This window comes from Heteronotia binoei, chromosome 13, assembly GCF_032191835.1.
Source record: "Heteronotia binoei isolate CCM8104 ecotype False Entrance Well chromosome 13, APGP_CSIRO_Hbin_v1, whole genome shotgun sequence".
Taxonomy (NCBI): domain Eukaryota; kingdom Metazoa; phylum Chordata; class Lepidosauria; order Squamata; family Gekkonidae; genus Heteronotia; species Heteronotia binoei.
The window spans coordinates 8,203,487-8,221,997 of record NC_083235.1 but is presented as its reverse complement, the minus strand read 5'-3'; the positions used below and the strand labels follow the sequence as shown (position 1 = coordinate 8,221,997).

General features: G+C 52.9%; 1 protein-coding gene across 1 annotated transcript; it reads left to right on the top strand.

Moving 5' to 3' along the window:
- The first annotated feature begins 3,192 nt into the window (after positions 1–3,192).
- Positions 3,193–18,110, top strand: HSD17B10 (hydroxysteroid 17-beta dehydrogenase 10). Its single transcript, XM_060253060.1, has 6 exons — positions 3,193–3,382; positions 6,484–6,648; positions 6,747–6,911; positions 9,091–9,219; positions 15,671–15,779; positions 17,506–18,110. The coding sequence occupies exons 1-6, from the start codon at positions 3,356–3,358 to the stop codon at positions 17,694–17,696; spliced, it is 786 nt and encodes a 261-aa protein (XP_060109043.1). The 5' UTR covers positions 3,193–3,355; the 3' UTR covers positions 17,697–18,110.
- The last annotated feature ends 401 nt before the right edge of the window (positions 18,111–18,511 follow it).

Below are 18,511 nucleotides of genomic sequence, written 5' to 3'. Positions count from 1 at the left end.
ACAAGCATAGACAGCTTCAAGAGGAGATTGGATAAATATATGTGGCAGAGGTCCATCAGTGGCTATTAGCCACAGCGTATCATTGGAACACTCTATCAGGGGCAAGTAATGCTCTGTATTCTTGGTGCTTGGGAGGGACAACAGTGGGAGGGTTTCTAGTGTCCTGGTCCCACTGCTGGACCTCCTGATAGTGCCTGGTTTTTTTGGCCACTGTGTGACACAGAGTGTTGGACTGGATGGGCCACTGGCCTGATCCAACACGGCTTCTCTTATGTTCTTAACACATGGAAGGTGAGGGAAGTGCTCCAGAGAAATTCATCAAGCTGAACTTAGCTATCAAGGCTTATAAGTGTCAAGAGTCCAGAAACAAATTATCGTGTTGTGTCCCTGGGGCCTATAAGTGGGTTGAACAGCATTAAGCTTCATCAGTCCAAGGCTGGCCAGCATTATGGAGTGGCCAAAGCCGCTCACAAAAAAAAAACATACAGGCATTTCTAGGCCTGATAAATCCCTACAGAAAGCTTTTAAAAGGGTTCAGTGCTCTGGCAGCACCTTTGACTGATTTGGGTAAGAACAGGGCCCCTACTGAGGTCATCTAGACCTCTTGAGTGGCAACAGGCCTTTGATGATTTGAAGAAGAAGAAGAGTGTAGATTTATATCCCACCCTTCTCTCTGAATCAGTCTCAGAGCGGCTTACAAAATCCATTACCTTCTTCCCCCGCAACAGACACCCTGTGAGGTGGGTGGGACTGGAGAGGGCTCTCACAGCAGCTGCCCTTTCAAGGACAGAGTCTCAGAGCAGCTCACAATCTCCTTTACCTTCCTCCCCCACAACAGACACCCTGTGAGGTAGGTGGGGCTGAGAGAGCTCTGACAGAAGCTGCCCTTTGAAGGACAACTCTGCGAGAGCTATGGCTGACTCAAGGCTAGGGTTGCCAATCTCCCAAGTGGGGGTCAGGGAATCCCCCCGGTTTGGAGGCCCTCCCCCCACTTCAGGGTCATCAGAAAGCGAAGGGAGGGGAAGGAGAGAAATGTCTGCTGGGCACTCTGTTACACCCTATGGCAAGGGTGTCAAACTCATGAGGGATGGGTCTGACATAAAAGAGACCTTGTTGGGCTGGGCCATGTCTGGTTGGGCTGGGCCATGTGTATACCTATTTAAGATTAGATAGCAGAGAGATAAATGTTATAAAGAACGCAAATATATATATATTTTTAAAAATTAAAACATGCTTAAAATGTTAGCATTCATTGGACTGAAAGGTGCTTTCTTTGTATTTCTCCCATGGGAGCCAGGGAACTGGGCCGCTCCGGCTCTTTCCTTCCTTCCCCAAGGAGATAAGCTTTCGTGAGGAATGAGGTACAGGTCACTGAATTTGCTAATTTGACTATTCTGCTATTGGATTTTAACTTTGTACCACTTTGCGTTCTAAACCCCACCAGCTCTATGTAGCTCTGCTTACTGTACCTCATTCCTCGCCTGAAGAAGTCTGCATGCGCACGAAAGGTTACATTCTGAATAAAAGTTTGTTGGTCTTAAGGGTGCTCCTTGGCTCCTGCTTTGTTCTACTGCTTCAGACCAACATAGCTGCCCGCCTAGATCTATTTGCCTAGGCGTGCAAGCTTCAATCACGGTTAGGCCTCGAACCTCAGATTTGTGGGGGTGGGGTGAGGCAAAGCACCCCTGATTCTGCCCAAGGGTTTGCAGGAATAGTTACAGGCTCATTCCACCTTGCAGATCCTGCTAATTCGGCCTCGTGGCCTACACGGCCCTTAATCTTCAAGGCCAGAGTTAGGAATGGGATGATTAGCTTTTTACGCACACCTGCGGCTACAGGAAGGGAGGGGGGGATCGGGAGGGATGAGGTGATTTTCTAGAAGGTTCCAGCAAGAACCTGTCCTGATTGGATTGTCCTCATCACCTGATCACCTTGGGCCAAAAAAAAAATTATAATTGGCCTAAGAGCCTGCAGAAGGGAAACTAGCATGGATTCTGATAGATGATGATACCCTTATATTGCTATATGATACCCTTGTATTGCCTTCTGCAGACCTGGTCTAGATGTGTGTGAAAACAGACTTAGAAACCAGATTATTCAAAATGCAAACATTAGATCGGGGTGGCCAAACTTGCTTAACATAAATGCCAAACAGAATAAATGTCAGACGTTTGAGAGCTGGAAGACATGAAACATCACATGTTTGAGAGCCGGAAGGAAGGAAAATAGATGAGGGAAGGAGAGGTGGGAAGAAAGCAACTTTAAATACATTCTCCAAGCTGCTGGCTGGCTTGACTTGGAGAAGTGATTTAAAGAGACAAATGCCTTTTCCTGGAAGTCGGGTTGCCAATCCCCAGGTAGGGGCAGGAGTTCCCCCAGTTTGGAAATCCTCCCCCCACTTCAGGGTCATCAGAAAGCAGGGGGGGTGGAAATAGCTGCTGGACACTCCATTATTCCCTATGGAGACCGATTCCCATAGGGCATAATGGAGAATTGATCTGTGGGTATCGGGCTCAGGGGGTGGCTGTTTTTTGAGGTAGAGGCACCAAATTTTCAGCAAAGCATCTGGTGCTTCTCCCCAAAATACACTCCAAGATTCAGAAGTATTGGACCAGAAGGTCCAGTTCTATGAGCCCAAAAAGAAGGTGCCCCATCCTTCATTATTTCCAGTGGAAGGAAGGAGTTTAAAAGGTGTGAAAGGAAAGGTCCCCTGTGCAAGCACCAGTCGTTTCTGACTCTGGGGTGACGTTGCTTTCACGTTTTCACGGCAGACTTTTTTTTTTTTTTACGGGGTGGTTTGCCCTGGCCTTCCCCAGTCATCTAAGCTTTCCCCCCAGCAAGCTGGGGACTCATTTGACCGACCTTGGAAGGATGGAAGGCTGAGTCAACCTTGGGCCGGCTACCTGAACCAGCTTCCGCCAGAATCGAACTCAGGTCGTGAGCAGAGAGCTTGAACTGCAGTACTGCAGCTTTACCACTCCGCACCACGGGGCCGCTCTAAAAGGTATGAGGTCCCTTTAAATGTGATGGCCAGAACTCCCTTTGGAGTTCATTGATGCTTGTCACACCTTTGCTCCTGGCTCTGTCCCCAAAGTCTCCTGGCTCCACCCACAAAGTCCCCAGATATTTCTTGAACTGGACTTGGCAACCCTAATAAAAGGGGAGCGGAGAGAAGAACGGGTGGGTGTGTGTGGGTGAGAAACAGAGACAGACAGAGAGACACCGACCACACGCCTTTCCTCGCAAACACTGGCAGGAACTGCCAGACCAGGAACTCACATCGCCCTCGCTTCACTTCCGCCCTTATTCCCCCGGAAGAGGCGGGGCTTGCAGAGGGAGCCTGTCGGGGAGCAACATGTCGGTGGCCTTGAGGAGCGTGAAGGTAATCGGCTGGCGGGACGAGACGCGGACGTCTCTACGGGGCCCCGGAGGGGACACGCCAGGGCCGCCCCGAAGAGAACTGCTGGGAGAAACCACCGATGTGGCTGGGATGTGGGGAGGGAAAGAGACCCTGGGAGAGTCCAATGCCCCTGGTTGGGAGGGGGGGAGTGAAGAGAGGTCATTTTATGTCCGGGGAAGGGAATAGCCGAATGAACCACGCGGCTTCTGGGCGGGCAGCCGCTTCCTCCCCTCTGTGGGGGCTGAGTGAGGCTCTGGGGCTTCCAGCAGCTGCGTGGCAGGCAGCAGTCCAACAGCTGAATCTTCTTCCCAGCAGGGGTTGAGAAAGCTGCACCTGTTGAATCTCTGCCTGCTTTGCAGTTGTTGGAGACGCAGAAGTCCTGCCAGGGGAGGAGGAGGAAAGTGTTTTCGTGGCTAAAAAGAATCCTCCGCCGAGGCTAGCTTGCTGCAAACAGCAGCATGCGGAAGGGTGGACTTTAAACTGCTGCTGCTGCTGCATTGATGTTAAAAGTGTGAAGGTTGCCAGGAAAAAAACCCAGCAATGACAAAAAGGCTGGCAGGCATAATTGGGTTTGCAAAACTGGATGTGTCCCCTTGGTCACCAGCAGGAGATGTGGGGTGGGGGTTGCCAGATCCAGGTTGGGAAACCCCTGGAGATTTGGAGATGGAGTCTGGGGAGGACAGAGACCTCAGTGGGGTTCAATGCCATAGAGTCCACCTTCCTTAAACAGCCCTTTCCTCCAGGGGAACTGATCTCTAGTCTGGAGGGGAGCTGGAATTCCAGGGGGATCCCCAGATCCCACCTGGAGGCTGGCATCCCTGAACCTCAGTGGGGCACAAGGCCACAGAGTCCCCCCTCCAAAGCAGCCCTTTCCTCCAGGGGAACTGATCTCTGCAGTCTGGAGATGAGCTGGAATTCCGGGGGATCCCCAGGTCCCACCTGGAGGCTGGCATCCCTGAACCTCAGTGGGGCACAAGGCCACAGAGTCCCCCCCCCCTCCAAAGCAGCCATTTCCTCCAGGGGAACTGATCTCTGCAGTCTGGAGAGGAGCTGGAATTCCAGGGGATCCCCAGGTCCCACCTGGAGGCTGGCATCCCTGAACCTCAGTGGGGCACAAGGCCACAGAGTCCCCCCTCCAAAGCAGCCCTTTCCTCCAGGGGAACTGATCTCTGCAGTCTGGAGATGAGCTGGAATTCCGGGGGATCCCCAGGTCCCACCTGGAGGCTGGCATCCCTGAACCTCAGTGGGGTCCAAGGCCACAGAGTCCCCCCTCCAAAGCAGCCCTTTCCTCCAGGGGAACTGATCTCTGCAGTCTGGAGAGGAGCTGGAATTCCAGGGGATCCCCAGGTCCCACCTGGAGGCTGGCATCCCTGAACCTCAGTGGGGCACAAGGCCACAGAGTCCCCCCTCCAAAGCAGCCCTTTCCTCCAGGGGAACTGATCTCTGCAGTCTGGAGAGGAGCTGGAATTCCAGGGGATCCCCAGGTCCCACCTGGAGGCTGGCATCCCTGAACCTCAGTGGGGCACAAGGCCACAGAGTCCCCCCTCCAAAGCAGCCCTTTCCTCCAGGGGAACTGATCTCTGCAGTCTGGAGATGAGCTGGAATTCCGGGGGATCCCCAGGTCCCACCTGGAGGCTGGCATCCCTGAACCTCAGTGGGGCACAAGGCCACAGAGTCCCCCCCCCCTCCAAAGCAGCCATTTCCTCCAGGGGAACTGATCTCTGCAGTCTGGAGAGGAGCTGGAATTCCAGGGGATCCCCAGGTCCCACCTGGAGGCTGGCATCCCTGAACCTCAGTGGGGCACAAGGCCACAGAGTCCCCCCTCCAAAGCAGCCCTTTCCTCCAGGGGAACTGATCTCTGCAGTCTGGAGATGAGCTGGAATTCCAGGGGATCCCCAGGTCCCACCTGGAGGCTGGCATCCCTGAACCTCAGTGGGGCACAAGGCCACAGAGTCCCCCCTCCAAAGCAGCCCTCTCCTCCAAGGGAACTGATCTCTGCAGTCTGGAGAGGAGCTGGAATTCCGGGGGATCCTCAAATCTATAGGTCTTCTTGAAAGGCTTGCTAAAACCAACAAGATTTCCAAGGTTTCCGCTTTTGAGAGCTGAGGCTCCCTTTGTTAGATACAAGTCAGAATGGTGATCCATTAGGATAGCCAGGATCCAAGTGGTGGCTAGAGATCTCCCAATATTACAGTTGATCTCCATACGATCAAGGTCAGTTCCCTTGGAGAAAATGGCCATTTTGGAGGGAGGACTCTATGGTATTTCACCCATTGAATTCTCTGTGCTCCCCAAACCCCTCCCTCTTCAGACTCTGACTCCGAAATCTCCAGATCTTTCCCAGCTGGGCAACCCTGAGACCCATTGACTCCCGTGTTGCAAGGAAAAAGTCCAGAAAAGGGCAACTAGAATGATTCAAGGTTTGGAACACTTTCCCTATGAAGAAAGGTTAAAACGCTTGGGGCTCTTTAGCTTGGAGAAACATCGACTGTGGGGTGACGTGATAGAGGTTGACAAGATTATGCATGGGATGGAGAAAGTAGAGAAAGAAGTACTTTTCTCCCTTTCTCACAATACGAGAACTCGTGGGCACTCCATTAAATTGCTGAGCAGTCAGGTTAAAACGGATAGAAGGAAGTCCTTCTTCACCCAAAGGGTGATTAACATGTGGAATTCCCTGCCACAGGAGGTGGTGGCGGCTACAAGCATAGCCAGCTTCAAGAGGGGATTGGATAAACATCTGGAGCAGAGGTCCATCAGTGGCTGTTAGCCACAGTGTATTGTTGGAACTCTCCGTCTGGGGCAGTGATGCTCTGTACTCTTGAAGCGTGGGGGGGACACAGTGGGAGGGCTTCTAGTGTCCTGGCCCCACTGGTGGACCTCCTGATGGCACCTGGTTATTTTGGCCACTGTGTGACACAGACGGTTGGACTGGAGGGGCCATTGGCTTGATCCAACATGGCTTCTCTTATGCTCTTCTGTTCTTATGATTCTTGCTCTTTTCTACTGATACAGACAGACCAAAATGGCTGCCATTCTTGATCCTGACAGATAAATCTTCTTGTTCTCTGTTTCTCCCTCAGGGAATGGTCGGCCTTGTGACTGGCGGAGCTTCTGGGCTGGGCCGGGCCACGGCAGAGCGGCTGGTGCAGCAGGGAGCCAGCGCCGTGCTGCTGGACCTCCCGAAGTCTGAGGGGGAGGCAGTGGCCAGGTCCCTGGGGGAGCAATGCGCCTTCGCTCCGGCAGATGTAGGACGCTGTGGCGGGAGAAGGGGTCGTTTGGGGTCCTCCATCCCTGGGAGCGAGACGAAGGGGCTGAGCTGCCCGATCTCCTTTGCCTTCCACAGGTCACGTCTGAGTCGGACGTCAAGGCCGCTTTGGGTCTCGCGCAGGAGAAATTTGGGCGCCTGGACGTGGTGGTGAACTGTGCCGGCGTGGCCGTGGCGTTCAAGACCTACAACATGAAGAAAGACATCCCCCACAACTTGGAGGACTTCCAGAGAGTCATCAACGTGAGTGGGATCTCGGAAGAGCCGTTTGGTCCGGTCTCTTCTCAGTTTTGTTTTTAAATTAAAAGAACAAGTTTATTTCGATAAACAGATTAACCTTCTGGATCACAGCCGGAATAATAATCAAAGGTATGATCCGGCAAAGTCGGCTAGTCGCCAGTAAACCTCCCAATGAACCACGAGAACAAACAGGGCAAAATCCAATTAAAAACAAATGAATGCCAGACCAGTATATTATGTGCAGTTCCCACAAGAAAAATAATCCAGAAAGGGGGACCGCTGAGCTAAAATAGTTGACCTTCGATGTGGTATGCCCTTCCTTCTAGATTATGTGTAATTTTGTCCAGAACAAAATACTCCCAGAGTTTGCTTAACCAGGCCGCCAATGAAGGAACTGAATTCTGTCTCCAGTATAATGCAGTAGCGTGCTTAGCTGCATGGAGCAGCAAAGAGATCGACTCCTCCTTTAATTCAAAGCCTAAAATCATCCCAAATGTTTAGCAGACAAATTTGAGAGGATAATGGAATCCTTACTCCCGTATTATAAAAAATTTCCATACTCCTCTCCGTTTTCCGCCTTCTGCTGGCGTCCCAGCTGCATTCTTAATCCTTCCGGCCCGAGCGCGCTCAGCAGAAAGCTTAAGTTGTGTTACCCAATTCTGCGGAGGGAAAAGTCGGCGCCTGCTGAAACGTTTATTTATTTACTTCACTCGTACTCCACCGTTCTCCTCGGTGGGAACCCAAAAGCGGATGACGTTCTTCCGGTTTGTCCTCACAACAACCCTGTAAGGTAGGTTAGGCTGAGTGTGAGGGGCCCGAGGTCACCCCGTGATTTCTATGGCAGAGTGGGAATTCAAACCAGAGTCTCTCAGATCCTTGTCCGGGGGTGGCCAAACTGGCTTGGGAGCCACATGTAGCTCTTTCACACACATTGTGTGGCCCTTGAAGCCCCCACTGCCCCATTGGCTGGCAGCTTGGAGAATGCATTTAAAGTTGAAGTTGCTTTCTTTCCACCTCTCTCCTTCCTTCCTTCCCCCTCCTTCCTCCCTCCCTCTCTCCCCCTCCTCCCTCCCTCCCTTTTTTCCTCCCTCTCTCCCCCTCCCTCCCTCTCCCTTCCTTCTTTCCTCTCTCCCTCTCTCCCCCTCCTCCCTCTTTTCCTCCCTCTCTCCCCCTCCCTTCTTTCTTTCTTTCTTTCTTTCTTTCTTTCTTTCTTTCTTTCTTTCTTTCTTTCTTTCTTTCCTCCCTCCCTTCCTTTTTTCCTGCCTCCCTCTCTCCCCCTGCTCCCTCCCTCCCTTTTTTCCTCCCTCTTTCCCCTCCCTCCCCTCCTCCCTTCCTTCTTTCTTTCCTCCCTCCCTCTCCCTCCCTCCCTTCTTTCCTCTCTCCCTCCCTTTCTCTCTCCCTTCTTTCCTCCCTCTCTCCCTCCCTCTCTCAAACATCCAAAGTTCATGTCTTACAGCTCTCGAGCGGCTTTTCCATTAAGCAAATGTTGCCACCCCTGGTTCGGAGTGTTGAACTATAACAGAGGTGGCCAAACTATGGCTCAGGAGCCACACGTGGTTCTTTCACACACGTATGGCTCTCAAAGCTCCCATTGGCAGGCTTGGAGAAGGCATCACCCTCTTTAAATAACTTCTCCAAACCAAGTCAGCTGGTGGCATTTAAAATTGCTTTTTTCCACCGCTCTCTCTCCCCCATATCCATTGGCCTCCCTCCTCTCCTCCCTGTCTTGTAGCTTTCAAACACCTGACATTCCGTGTCTTGCGGCTCTCACACATCTGGCGTTTCTTCTATGTGGCTCTTACGTTAAGCGAGTTTGGCCACTGCTGAACTAGGATACAAGGGACCTGGGTTTGAATCCCCAATCTGCCATAATGGCTTGAGTCACACGCCCTGAGCTGAACCTCTCTCACAAGGTTGTTGTGAGGGGAAAAAAATGAAGCAAACGTAAACCCTTTTGGCTCCCTATTGAGGAGAAGGGGGGATATAAAAAAAAGGAATACATGAATACTTTTAAATGTTAAAGTGAATAATAGTCATCTTAATATTTTTGGGTTTGGATCTTCTCAAACTCTCAGCTGCCTCATCCTTTACGGGAATGGGGTCCCCCCCCCCCACCGTTTCTCCCTCAGGGTGTGGTTTGGCTCCCTCAGGGCCACCGGTTTCATCTCTCCCTGCTCCTCAGGTCAACATCGCGGGAACGTTCAACGTCATCCGCCTGGCGGCAGGCTTGATGGGGCGGAATGAGCCCGACGCAGATGGACACAAAGGGGTGATCATCAACACGGCCAGCGTGGCGGCCTTCGAGGGACAGGTGAGTCTCTCCTTGCTGGCGAGCTGCGGTGGAGCTCTCTCTAACTTGGAAATGTATGTTTCAGTTTCGGGACGTGGCAGTTTCCTTGTAGGCCAGCAGAGAGCAATGCGGTCCAGGTGGGACAGGAAGGAAGTGTTCTTATAGCCAGCTTCAAGAAGGGATTGGATAAGCATCTGGAGCAGAGGTCCATCAGTGGCTCTTAGCCACAGCATATTAATGGAACTCTCTGTCTGGGGCAAGTGATGCTCTGCGTTCTTGGTGCTTTAGGGGCTGGGGGGAAACAGTGGGAGGGCTTCTGGTGTCCTGGCCCAACTGATGGACCTGCTGATGGCTCCTGGGCTTTGGCCATTGTGTGAGGGAGTGTAGGACTGGAGGGGCCACTGGCTGATCCAACATGGCTTCTCTTGTGTTCTTATGCTCTGTATTCTTGGTGCTTGAGGAGGGTACAGTGGGAGGACTTCTAGTGTCCCAACCGCACTGATGGACCTCCTGATGGCCCCTGGGTTTTTGCTAACGTGTGACACAGATTGTTGAACTGGAGGGGCCATTGGCCTGATCCAACATGGTTTCTCTTATGTTCTTATGTGACACAGAGTGTTGAACTGGATGGGCCACTGGCCTGATCCAACAGGGCTTCTCTTATGTGACACAGAGTGTTGGACTGGAGGGGCCATTGGCCTGATCCAACATGGCCTCTTTTATGTTCTTATGTCTGGGGCAGTGATGCTCTGTATTCTTGGTACTGGAGGGAGGGGGGAACAGTGGGAGGGCTTCTAGTGTCCTGACCCCACTGATGGACCTCCTGATGGCCCTGGGTTTTTGCTAACGTGTGACATGGATTGTTGGACTGGAGAAGCCATTGGCCTGATCCAGCATGGCTCTCTTATGTCTGGGGCACTGATGCTCTGTATTCTTGGTGCTTGTGGGGGGCACAGTGGGAGGACTTCTATAGTCGCGGCCCCACTGATGGACCTCCTGATGGCACCTGGGTTTTTGCTAACATGAGACACAGATTGTTGGACTGGAGGGGCCATTGGCCTGATCCAACATGGCCTCTTTTATTCTTATGTCTGGGGCAGTGATGCTCTGTATTCTTGGTACTGGGGGGAGGGGGGAACAGTGGGAGGGCTTCTAGTGTCCTGGCCCCACTGATGGACTGCCTGATGGCACCTGGGTTTTGGCCACACTGTGACACAAAGTGTGGGACTGGATGGGCCATTGGCCTGATCCAACATGGCCTCTCTTATGTTCTTATGTCTGGGGCAGTGATGCTCTGTATTCCTGGTGCTTGAGGGGGGCACAGTGGGAGGACTTCTAGTGTCCTGGCTCCACTGATGGACCTCCTGATGGCACCTGTGTGACCCAGAGTGTTGGGCTGGATGGGCCACTGGCCTGATCCAACATGGCTTCTCTTATGTTCTTATGTGATGCAGAGTGTTGGACTGGAGGGGCCACTGGCCTGATCCAACATGGCTTCTCTTATGTTCCTATATGACACAGAGTGTTGGACTGGATGGGCCACTGGCCTGATCCAACATGGCTTCTCTTATGTCCTTATGTGACACAGAGTGTTGGACTGGAGGGGCCACTGGCCTGATCCAACATGGCTTCTCTTATGTCCTTATGTGACACAGAGTGTTGGACTGGAGGGGCCACTGGCCTGATCCAACATGGCTTCTCTTATGTCCTTATGTGACACAGAGTGTTGGACTGGAGGGGCCACTGGCCTGATCCAACATGGCTTCTCTTATGTCCTTATGTGACACAGAGTGTTGGACTGGAGGGGCCACTGGCCTGATCCAACATGGGTTCTCTTATGTCCTTATGTGACACAGAGTGTTGGACTGGATGGGCCACTGGCCTGATCCAACAGGGCTTCTCTTATGTCCTTATGTGACACAGAGTGTTGGGCTGGATGGGCCACTGGCCTGATCCAACAGGGCTTCTCTTATGTCCTTATGTGACACAGAGTGTTGGACTGGAGGGGCCACTGGCCTGATCCAACAGGGCTTCTCTTATGTTCTTATGTGACACAGAGTGTTGGACTGGAGGGGCCACTGGCCTGATCCAACAGGGCTTCTCTTATGTTCTTATGTGACACAGAGTGTTGGACTGGATGGGCCATTGGCCTGATCCAACATGGCTCCTCTTATGTTCTTATGTGACACAGAGTGTTGGACTGGAGGGGCCACTGGCCTGATCCAACAGGGCTTCTCTTATGTTCTTATGTGACACGGAATGTTGGACTGGAGGGGCCATTGGCCTGATCCAACAGGGCTTCTCTTATGTCCTTATGTGACACAGAGTGTTGGGCTGGATGGGCCATTGGCCTGATCCAGCATGGCTTCTGTTATGTTCTTACGCTCTGTATTCTTGGTGCTTGGGACGGGGGGGGGGGGGGGGGAGGCAGCAGTGGGAGGGCTTGTGGTGACCTGGTCTCACTGGTGGATCTATTGATGGCACCTGGGCGTGGGCTGCTGTGTGACATACAGGTAGCGAAGGGGCGGGATATAAATCCAATCTCCACCTCCTCTGGAAAAGACTCCTTGGAGAGTTATTTCTGGCTGCGGGGTTGGCTCAGGGCTTAGAAAATCTTTGACCCAGGAAGGTGGGAGGTCAGGACCAGCCTGGGCCACCTGTGTCGGCCTAATCCCTGGCCGGCCGGCCTCCCTGCACAGAGGCACCTGCGGTCACCCCCGGCCAGGAGGTAGAGAGATTTATAGGCCTGGAAATAGCACAGAGGCAAGGCAAAGCTATCATAAGTAAGGCTGTCAGATCTGGATTGGGAAATACTTGGAGATTTTGGGGGTGGAGCCTGGGGAGGCGGGGTTTGGGGAGGGGAGGGGCCTTGCACTGAATCAGACCACTGGTCCATCGCAGGGTTGTCTACTTAGCCAGGCCATCGGCTTCCCAGGGTCTCACGTGGAGGTCTTTCCCGTCACCTCTTGCCTGCTCCTTTTAACTGGAGGTGCTGGGGATTGAACCTGGGACCTTCTGCATGCCAAGCAGAGGCTCTGCCACTGAGCCACAGCCCCTCCCAAAAATGGAGCTCCGCATGGTATAAAGCCATAGAGTTCACCCTCCAAAGCAGCCATTTCTTCCAGGGGAACTGATCTCTGCAGTGTGGAGAGCAGCTGGTATTCCAGAGGATTCCCAGGTCCCACCTGGAGGCTGGCATCCCTGAACCTCAGTGGGGTCCAAGGCCACAGAGTCCCCGCTCCAAAGCAGCCATTTCCTCCAGGGGAACTGAGCTCTGTAGTCTGGAGAGGAGCTGGAATTCTGGGGGATCTCCAGGTCCCACCAGGAGGTTGGCATCCCTGAACCTCAGTGGGGTCCAAGGCCACAGAGTTCCTCCTCCAAAGCAGCCCTTTCTTCTAGGGAACTGAGCTCTGTAGTCTGGAGAGGAGCTGGAATTCTGGGGGATCCCCAGGTCCCACCAGGAGGTTGGCATCCCTGAACCTCAGTGGGGCACAAGGCCACAGAGCCCCCCCTCCAAAGCAGCCCTTTCCTCCAGGGGAACTGATCTCTGCAGTCTGGAGAGGAGCTGGAATTCTGGGGGATCCCCAGGTCCCACCTGGAGGCTGGCAGCCCTGAACCTCAGTGGGGCACAAGGCCACAGAGTCCCCCCTCCAAAGCAGCCCTTTCCTCCAGGGGAACTGATCTCTGCAGTCTGGAGAGGAGCTGGAATTCCAGGGGATCCCCAGGTCCCACCTGGAGGCTGGCATCCCTGAACCTCAGTGGGGCACAAGGCCACAGAGTCCCCCCTCCAAAGCAGCCCTTTCCTCCAGGGGAACTGATCTCTGCAGTCTGGAGAGGAGCTGGAATTCCAGGGGATCCCCAGGTCCCACCTGGAGGCTGGCATCCCTGAACCTCAGTGGGGCACAAGGCCACAGAGTCCCCCCTCCAAAGCAGCCCTTTCCTCCAGGGGAACTGATCTCTGCAGTCTGGAGAGGAGCTGGAATTCCAGGGGATCCCCAGGTCCCACCTGGAGGCTGGCATCCCTGAACCTCAGTGGGGCACAAGGCCACAGAGTCCTCCCTCCAAAGCAGCCATTTCCTCCAGGGGAACTGACCTCTCTGTAGTGTGTTGTAATGGAGGTCTCCAGGTGCCACCTGACAACCAGCCAGTTTCTTGTGTTCTAGAGGCCAGGCCACTCCGGGCCCCTGTGGGGATGTGGTGGGTGCTCCCGCTGGCCTTGAGTGGGTCTGACTCAGCAACAGTTTTGTCCCCCAATTGTGGACTGCTTCTAAGCTGCTGCGTGAGGGGTCTCCAGAGGTTTCCTAACTCCAACACATAAATCTTCCACAAGCCAGGCTCAGAGGGATTGCCAATCCCTCTCTGTCTGCCTTGGTCCCCGTGTGTGTTGAGCAGGAGCCTCCAAACCTTTTGAGCTGGTGGGTACCTTTGGAGTTCTGACACACCACGGTGGGCTCAGCCAAAATGGCCAACCCAGGGGAAGCCCAAACACAAAATGGCTGACCCAGAGGAAGCCCAAACACAAAATGGCTGTCCCAGAAAAAGCCCAAACACAAAATGGCTGTCCCAGAGGAAGCCCAAACACAAAATGGCTGTCCCAGAGGAAGCCCAAACACAAAATGGCTGTCCCAGAGGAAGCCCGAGCGCAGGAGACAAAAGGAGTAATTTTTGAAAATGTGCTGCAGAAAAGGAGCGAGAGATTACATCAGCTGCTGCCAAAACAATTCAGGTGGGCCTCCATGTTGGTAAGAAGCAACAGAACAAAGCTAGAATCCAGGGGCAGCTTTAAGACCAATACTCCCTCTAAGCTGTGGAGTCTTGTGAGCAGAAAGTTTACTTTGTGAGCTACTGGCATTAAAAGCGTGAGCTTCTGCATAAATGAGTTTGCTCTGGGGCCATTTTTCCTGAGGTAAGACAAAAATATGTGCGCCGGTGGCTAACACTCACTCAGCTTAGAGGGGACATTTTTTAAGACCAGCAAAGTTTTATTCAAGGGGTAAGCTTTTGTGCGCATACACGCTGCATCTGAAAAAGTGTGCATGCACACAAAAGCTTGTACCTTGAATAAAAACTTTGTCAGTCTTAAAGGTGTCTCTGGACTCCCAACTTTGTTCTGCCAAAACAATATCGTTTTAATCTACGCAGGCAGTCAGATCACCAGAAATCTCACCCGGCCTCACCCTCTCTCTAAAAACACTTCAGTCTTCGTTCAGAGCATTTATAACTTGGATTGCGTGTTGTGGCCCACCTATGTATATTCTGGTCCCCGCATGTCAAAAAAGATACTATAGCATTGGTAAAAGTGCAGAAAAGGGCAACTAGAATGATTCAAGGTTTGGAACACTTTCCCTATGAAGAAAGGTTAAAACGTTTGGGGCTCTTTAGCTTGGAGAAACGTCGACTGAGGGGTGACATGAGAGAGGTTTACAAGATTATGCATGGGATGGAGAAGGTAGAGAAAGAAGTCCTTTTCTCCCTTTCTCACAATACAAGAACTCATGGGCACTCCATTAAATTGCTGAGCAGTTGGGTTAGAACAGATAAAAGGAAGTCCTTCTTCACCCAAAGGGTGATTAACACGTGGAATTCACTGCCACAGGAGGTGGTGGTGGCTACAAGCATAGCCAGTTTAAAGGGGGGACGGGATAAGCAGATAGAGGTCCATTAGTGGCTCTTAGCCACAGCATATTGTTGGAACTCTGTCTGGGGCAGTGATGCTCTGTATTCTGGATGCTTGGGGGGCACAGTGGGAGGGCTTCTAGTGTCCTGGCCCCATGGATGGACCTCCTGATGGCCCTTGGGTTTTGGCCACTGTGTGATACAGTGTTGGACTAGATGGGACATTGGCCTGATCCAAGATGGCTTCTCTTATGTTCTTATGTCCTAATGGCACCTGGGGTTTTTTTTGGCCATTGTGTGACACAGAGTGTTAAACTGGATGGGCCATTGGCCTGATCCAACATGGCTTCTCTTTTGTTCTTCTGTGACACAGAGTGTTGGACTGGAGGGGCCATTGGCCTGATCCAACATGGCTTCTCTTATGTTCTTATGTGACACAGAGTGTTAAACTGGATGGGCCATTGGCCTGATCCAACATGGCTTCTCTTTTGTTCTTATGTGACACAGAGTGTTGGACTGGGTGGGCCATTGGCCTGATCCAACGTGGCTTCCCTTATGTTCATCTGTGACACAGAGCGTTGAATTGGATGAGCCATTGGTCTGATCCAACAGGGCTTCTCTTATGTTCTTCTGTGACACAGAGTGTTGGACTGGAGGGGCCATTGGCCTGATCCAACAGGGCTTCTCTTATGTTCTTCTGTGACTCAGAGTGTTGGACTAGATGGGCCATTGGCCTGATCCAACGTGGCTTCCCTTATGTTCTTATATGCGGGAAGACGCTTTTGCCGTGTGACCCCAGGCAGTGCTGGTGTGTTGGTCTCTCAGGAGCCCTGACTCTTCCTTCTTTGTCCCGCAGGTCGGCCAGGCGGCTTACTCGGCATCCAAGGGAGGCATCGTGGGAATGACCCTGCCCATTGCTCGGGATTTGGCCCCCATGGGCATCCGAGTCGTCACCATTGCGCCAGGTGAGTCTCAGCACTGGGAGAGGATGGCAAGGAAAGGCAGCCTGGTGTAGCGGTTAGAGCAGGGGTGGCCAAACTTGCTTAACGTTAAGAGCCACAGAGAATAAATGTCATATGTTTGAGAGCCGCGCGACAGGGAGGGAGGGAAGTGGGAAGAAAGCAACTTTAACTTCAAATGCATTCTCCAATCCGCCGGCTGGCTTGGAGGAGTGATCTACAGAGATGAATGTCTTCTCTAAGCCAGACGGCAGGGCGAGGGGGCTTTGAGAGCCACATAAAATGTGTGAAAGAGCCACATGTGGCTCCTGAGCTGCGGTTTGGCCACGCTTGGGTTAGAGCGTCAGATGAGGATCTGGAAGACCCGAGTTTGAATCTGCCGCTCTGCCACGGAAGCCGGCTGGATGACCTTGGGCCAGTGGCATGCTCTCAGCCTTAACCTACTTCACAGGGCTGTCGTGAGGGTAAAATGGAGGGACAGAGAATGCTGTACGGGGAGTCAGGATCTAAGCGAAGTAAATCAAATCTGGTAGAATGTTGTGGGCGAGCAGACAGGGCTTGAATAGCTGGAGGCTGATGGTAGGATTGTGTGTTCCCTTGCTTTTTAAGGAAAGGAAAATTCTGTACCAAATATCTAAAGCAACACCGCTTCTGTGGTCCCTCTAAGCTGTGTGTGGGGGGCGGGTCTTGTGAGCAAAAATTCTACTTTGTGAGCTGCCGGCATTAAAGTTGTGAGCGAGCGACTTGGCTGCTAGATAAATTAGTTTGCGCTTGGGGCCGTCCTTCCTGAGCTGAGAGAAAAATGTGTGAGCTGGAGGCTAAAAAACTGTGAGCTGCCTCACACTCACTCAGCTTAGAGGGAACATTGCCCCGGATTTCAGCAAGAATTGCCCACATGCCGCTGAAGACTGTCTTCAGGCCTTTAAAAATAAATAAAAAGCAGAATTCTGTACAAAAATTTTTTTGCTCCTGTTGAGTGGAAGGGCTGTGGCTCAAGGGAAGGGCATGGGCTTGGCATGCAGAAGGTCCCAGGTTCAATCCCCGGCATCTCCAGGTAGAAGGACCAGGCAGGAGGGGATGGGAAAGACCTTGACCTGGGACCCTGGCTCAGTGACAGAGCCTCTGCTTGGCATGCAGAAGGTCCCAGGTTCAATCCCCGGCATCTCCAGGTAGAAGGACCAGGCAGGAGGGGATGGGAAAGACCTTGACCTGGGACCCTGGCTCAGTGGCAGAGCCTCCGCTTGGCATGCAGAAGGTCCCAGGTTCAATCCTCGGCATCTCCAGTTAGAAAGGACAAGGCAGGAGGTGATGGGAAAGACCTGAGACCCTGGCTCAGTGGCAGAGCCTCTGCTTGGCAGGCGGAAGGTCCCAGGTTCACTCTCCGGAATCTCCAGTTAAAAGGACCATGCAGGAAGTGATGGAAAAGACCTCTGCCTGTGACCCTGGAGACCAATGGAGAGAGACCATAGCTCAGTGGCAGAGCCTCTGCTCGGCATGCAGAAGGTTTCAAGTTCAATCCTCGGCATCTCCAATTAGAAAGGACCAGTTAGGAGGGGATGGGAAAGACCTCCGCCTGAGACCCTGGAGAGCGGCTGCCAGTCTGAGTAGGCAATATTGCCCTTGATGGACTGGTGGTCTGATTCAGTAGAAGGCAATTCAGCAGTATGCTCATGAGGACTGGCCAAGGGTGCAGGAGAGTCTGTGAGTCTCATTGTTTCTCCCTTCCCCTCAGGCCTTTTTGCCACCCCCCTGCTGGCGTCGCTCCCCGAAAAGGTACGGACTTTCCTGGCTCGGCAGGTGCCATTCCCGAGCCGCCTGGGCGCCCCGGAGGAGTATGCTCATCTGGTGCAGTGCATCGTGGAGAACCCCATGCTCAACGGCGAAGTGATCCGGCTGGACGGCGCGATCCGGATGCAGCCCTGAACTCGTGGCCCCCGGCTGGGAGGAGCGGGAGGGGGCCCGTTCTTACCCTCTTCTTCCCCGGGAGGCAACGTTTGTGCCCTCTTCTTGGGGGGGTGGGACTTTGAACCCGCTGACGGTTCTTAGAATCACGAGAAATCACCGGGACGGGAGCCAGCACAGCGAATGATCAAGGGATGGAACTTGGAACAAAATTGCTGACTGTCGCCACGAGCCCCTTCCTCCCGTAGGGGGCAGTCTTTTCTGCACGGCCCCATATATCCTTCCTCCAGACTCTCAGGGTCTTGCGATTTAGCAGCAGTGCCTCTTTTGCCATCCTCATTGGAAGGACTCCGTCCGTACTGCAGCCCCTCAAGGGACCGGGTTTCCGGGTAGACGGAGCTCATGCTTGATCAGAATAAATGCGAATTAAGTTCCTTTGTTTGCTTTTTCCTTTCTTGCAATTTTTTTGAAAAAGGTTTTGTGACAGGAAAGGGTTACGATGAGGCCAGGGCAGCGGGGGACAAACAGAATTTCAGGACAGAACGGGAATGTAGGATGTTTTGGTTTCGAAGCGTCAAGCGAATTCTTTCTTTGGCTTTCCTCTGGCACGCAGCCCATGAGACTAAACTGCAGCAACCCCATGCTTATCCTTTGTAGCAAGGAAGGCCAGAACATCAGGAGAGCCCTGCTGGGTCAGACCAGGGAGGGTCCATCTAGCCCAGTATCCTGCCTTACACAGTGGCCACCCAGTTCTTCTGCAGGGACAACAACAGGGCAGAGAGGCTGAGGCCTTCCCTTGAGAAGAACATCAGAAAAGCCCTGCTGGATCAGACCAC